Source organism: Nansenia antarctica, assembly GCF_963989245.1.
Source record: "Nansenia antarctica genome assembly, contig: SCAFFOLD_290, whole genome shotgun sequence".
Taxonomy (NCBI): Eukaryota; Metazoa; Chordata; class Actinopteri; order Argentiniformes; family Microstomatidae; genus Nansenia; species Nansenia antarctica.
Genome location: NW_027663238.1, coordinates 72,501 through 75,855, shown reverse-complemented (window position 1 = coordinate 75,855; position 3,355 = coordinate 72,501). Strand labels below are relative to the sequence as shown.

Below are 3,355 nucleotides of genomic sequence, written 5' to 3'. Positions count from 1 at the left end.
ACAAGGCTGTTGGGAATCCTCATCATTCGTTTTTTTTTTTTTTAGTTCTGATGGTTCTTGTCGTTCTCTTCCTCTTCTCCTCTCCTCCTCCTCCTCCTCTCCTCTCCCCCCTCCTCCTCCTCCTCTCCCCCTCCTCCTCCTCCCCCCTCCTCCTCCCACTCCTCCCCTCCTCTCCTCCTCCTCCTCCTCCTCTCCTCCTCCTCTCCCTCCTCCCTCCTCCTCCTCCTCTCCCCCTCCTCCTCCTCCCCCTCCTCCTCCTCCCACTCCTCCTCCTCCCCTCCTCTCCTCTCCTCTCCTCTTCAGTTGGAGCTGGTGGTCCACCCCCTCCATCCTGCCCAGCGACCCTGTAGTGAAGTCAGCCATCGAGCAGGTCCGCTTCAAGATGTCCAGCTCCCTGGTCGTACCCCGGTGAGACACGGAACAGAGGGAAGGGGAGAATAAACGAGTGTGGGGGCGGGGGGGGGGGGGGGGGGAGACTTACCTGCTGAGTCAGAGTGACTGACTCTCTGACTGACTCCCTCTCCATCTCCTTCTCTCTCTCTCTCTCTCTGTCTCTTTCCTTCCCTCTCTCTCTCTCTCTCTCTCTCTCTCCTTCCTGCTCTCCTTCCCTCTCTCCATCTCTGTCTCTCTCTCTCTCTCTCTCTTCATTCCCTCTCTCTCCCCTTCCCTCCCTCTCTCTCTCTCCTTCCCTCTCTCCCCTTCCATCTCTCTCTCTCTCCTTCCCTCTCTCTCTCTCTCCCTCCCTCCCTCCCTCCCTCCCTCTCAGGGTTCTCAATCCGCAGAAAAGGGAGGAGAAGAAAGCGAGGGAGCGGGAGAAGGAGGAGAAGAAGAAGGAGAGCCCCTCCAAGGCGCTGAAGTGTAAGACTGACAAGATCATGGGCGTCAAGGAGCTGAAGGACTTCAAACCCTCCACAGGTGTGTGTGTGTGTGTGTGAGTGTGTGTGTGACTGTGTGTGTGTGACTGTGTGTGCCTGTGTGTGAGTGTGTGAGTGTGTGTGTGTGTATGAGTGTGTGAGTGTGTGACTGTGTGTGTGTGTGAGAGTGAGTGTGAGTCCTCTCTCTCTCCCTCCCCTCTCCCTGTCTCTCTCTCTCTCTCTCTCTCTCTCTCTCTCTCTCTCTCTCACTCTGTCTCTCTCTCTCTCTCTCTCTCTCTCTCTGTCTTTTATCTATATCTTTTTATTCTTATTGTCTATTATCTTTATTTTCTTTTAGCTCTATTTTTTGTTGTTGTTGATATATATATATATTCTTGTCATTTTCATTTTCTTACTATGCTCCTCTTGCTGTGTTTTTTAATGCTGTATGTAAAGCACTTTGAACTGCCCCTGTTGTATGTGCTATACACATAAACTTGCCTTGATATGTATTGGCCCAAGAAAGGGGATTTTAAACTCTCTCCCCTCCCTCCCTCCCTCCCCTCCTCCCTCCCTCCTCCCTTCTCCTCCCTCCCATCCCACCCTCCTCCTCCCTCCCCTCCCACCCTCCCCCACCCTCCCCTCCTCCTCCCCCCTCCCTCTCCCTCCCTCCTCCCCTCCCTCCCTCTCCCTCCCTCCTCCCCTCCCTCCCTCCCCCTCCTCCTCCCCCCTCCCATCCCACCCTCCCCCTCCCCTCCCTCCTCCCCTCCCTCCCCCTCCCCTCCCTCCCTCCCCTCCTCCTCCCCCCTCCCATCCCACCCTCCCCCTCCCATCCCACCCTCCCCCTCCCCTCCCCTCCCTCCTCCCTCCCCCCACCCCATCTCCAGTCCCAGGTATGAGTAAGTTCCTGGGGTTCCAGCCCAAGATGCCTCGCCTGCGTCTGGTCCACAGCTTCCTGTGGTACATCATCTACGGACACCCCCCTAGCAGCACCACGGCGCCACGCACACCCCCACACCCCCCCCCTCCGACCCCCGAGACGCCACACACACCCCCTCCGACCCCCGAGACACCACACACACCCCCACACCCCCCTCCGACCCCCGAGACGCCACACACACCCCCGACACCCCCAAACAAATCACAGACACCCCCGACACCCCCAAACTCACCACAGACACACAGACCCCTGAAACCCCCAACACCGAACCCGAGGACCACCGGAACGCAGATGCCGCCCCCCCGAAGAAGAAGCCCCCCCGAGACCCCGCCCCCTCCACGGAGGCCCAGCCAATCGAGGGGCAGGAGGGGGAGGCGAAAGGGGAGGAGAAGGAGGAGGAGAAGGAGAAGGAGAAGGAGGAGGAGGGGCAGGGGGAGGAGGGGGACTCCATGGAGATCAGCCCCTTCGACCCCCTCATGACTGGTGAGTCTCCTCTCTTCTCATTGGAGGAGAATATGGAAGGGGGGGGGAGGGGCCTCCGAGGAGCTTGTCCTCCAATGAGAAGGACAGAACAGAGGACTGGTGTGCTAACACGTGCTCTTCTCCTCCCTCCCACTCTCTCTCTCTCTCTCTCACCCCCCCATGCCTTCTCTCTCTACCCACTCTTACTCTCCTCTCCACCTCCATCCCCTCTTTCTCTCTCTCTCGCTCCCTCTGTCTTTCTCTTTCTTTTTTCCCCGCATCCTCCTCTCTCTCTCTCCCCTCTCTCACCCCCTCCCCTCTGTCTTTTTATGTCTCTCTCTCTTCTTATCTCCCTCCCTCCCCTCCCTCCCTCTCTCTCTCTTTATCTTGTCTCTCCCTACCTCCCCCCCCCCTCCCTCCCCCCTCTCCCCTCCCTCCCTCCCCCCCCTCCTCTAGTGTACGTGGAGGAGTTGTCGTGGAAGCGTTACCTGCCCCCGGCGGCGGTCCACAGGGAGTTTGGTCGCGGCTGGGCGCTGACGTCAGACATCCTGCTCTGCCTGCCGCTGTCCATCTTCGTCCAGATCATCCAGATCACCTTCGCCGTACGCACACACACACACACACACACACACACACACACACACACACACACACACACACACGCAGGGATACACACACACACACGCACCTACCCTATGAATCCTATGAACTTGATTTCTTATTTACAACTGAAACCTGGTTAGATAAAGATAACAAGACCACAATTATTATCGAGTCAGCACCCCCCAATTTTAGAACCTTAGATGTTGTTAGATGCCATAAGAAAAGAGGTGGCTAGGCTAACCCTAACCCTTTTTCAGTAACCAGCAAACAGGCATCATTCGGAAAATGTTTATCATTTGAATATCTTTCAGTTGTTTTTAAATGCCCCCGTCAAATCCTCTTAATAATTGTATACAGACCACCCCAATACTCTACTATCTTTTTCAATGAACTTACAGAGCTTCTCTCCATCATTACTACTGAATTTAACGGTCTGATCATTGCTGGTGATTTAAATATTCATGTAGATAATGTAGAGAGGACACCAGAGCCAAAG

General features: G+C 56.1%; 1 protein-coding gene across 1 annotated transcript in view; it reads left to right on the top strand.

The window, feature by feature from the left end:
- Positions 1-303: 303 nt before the first annotated feature.
- LOC308175193 (general transcription factor 3C polypeptide 1-like) overlaps positions 304-3,355 on the top strand; it is a gene marked incomplete at both ends in the record, with an annotated part of 35,714 nt that continues 32,662 nt past the window's right edge. Inside the window, 6 exons of the mRNA XM_080550906.1 lie at positions 304-408; positions 767-915; positions 1,742-1,879; positions 1,963-2,138; positions 2,223-2,277; positions 2,713-2,858. Of these exons, the coding sequence (XP_080407032.1) occupies positions 304-408; positions 767-915; positions 1,742-1,879; positions 1,963-2,138; positions 2,223-2,277; positions 2,713-2,858 (769 nt within the window). The remainder of the gene's footprint in view (positions 409-766; positions 916-1,741; positions 1,880-1,962; positions 2,139-2,222; positions 2,278-2,712; positions 2,859-3,355) is intronic.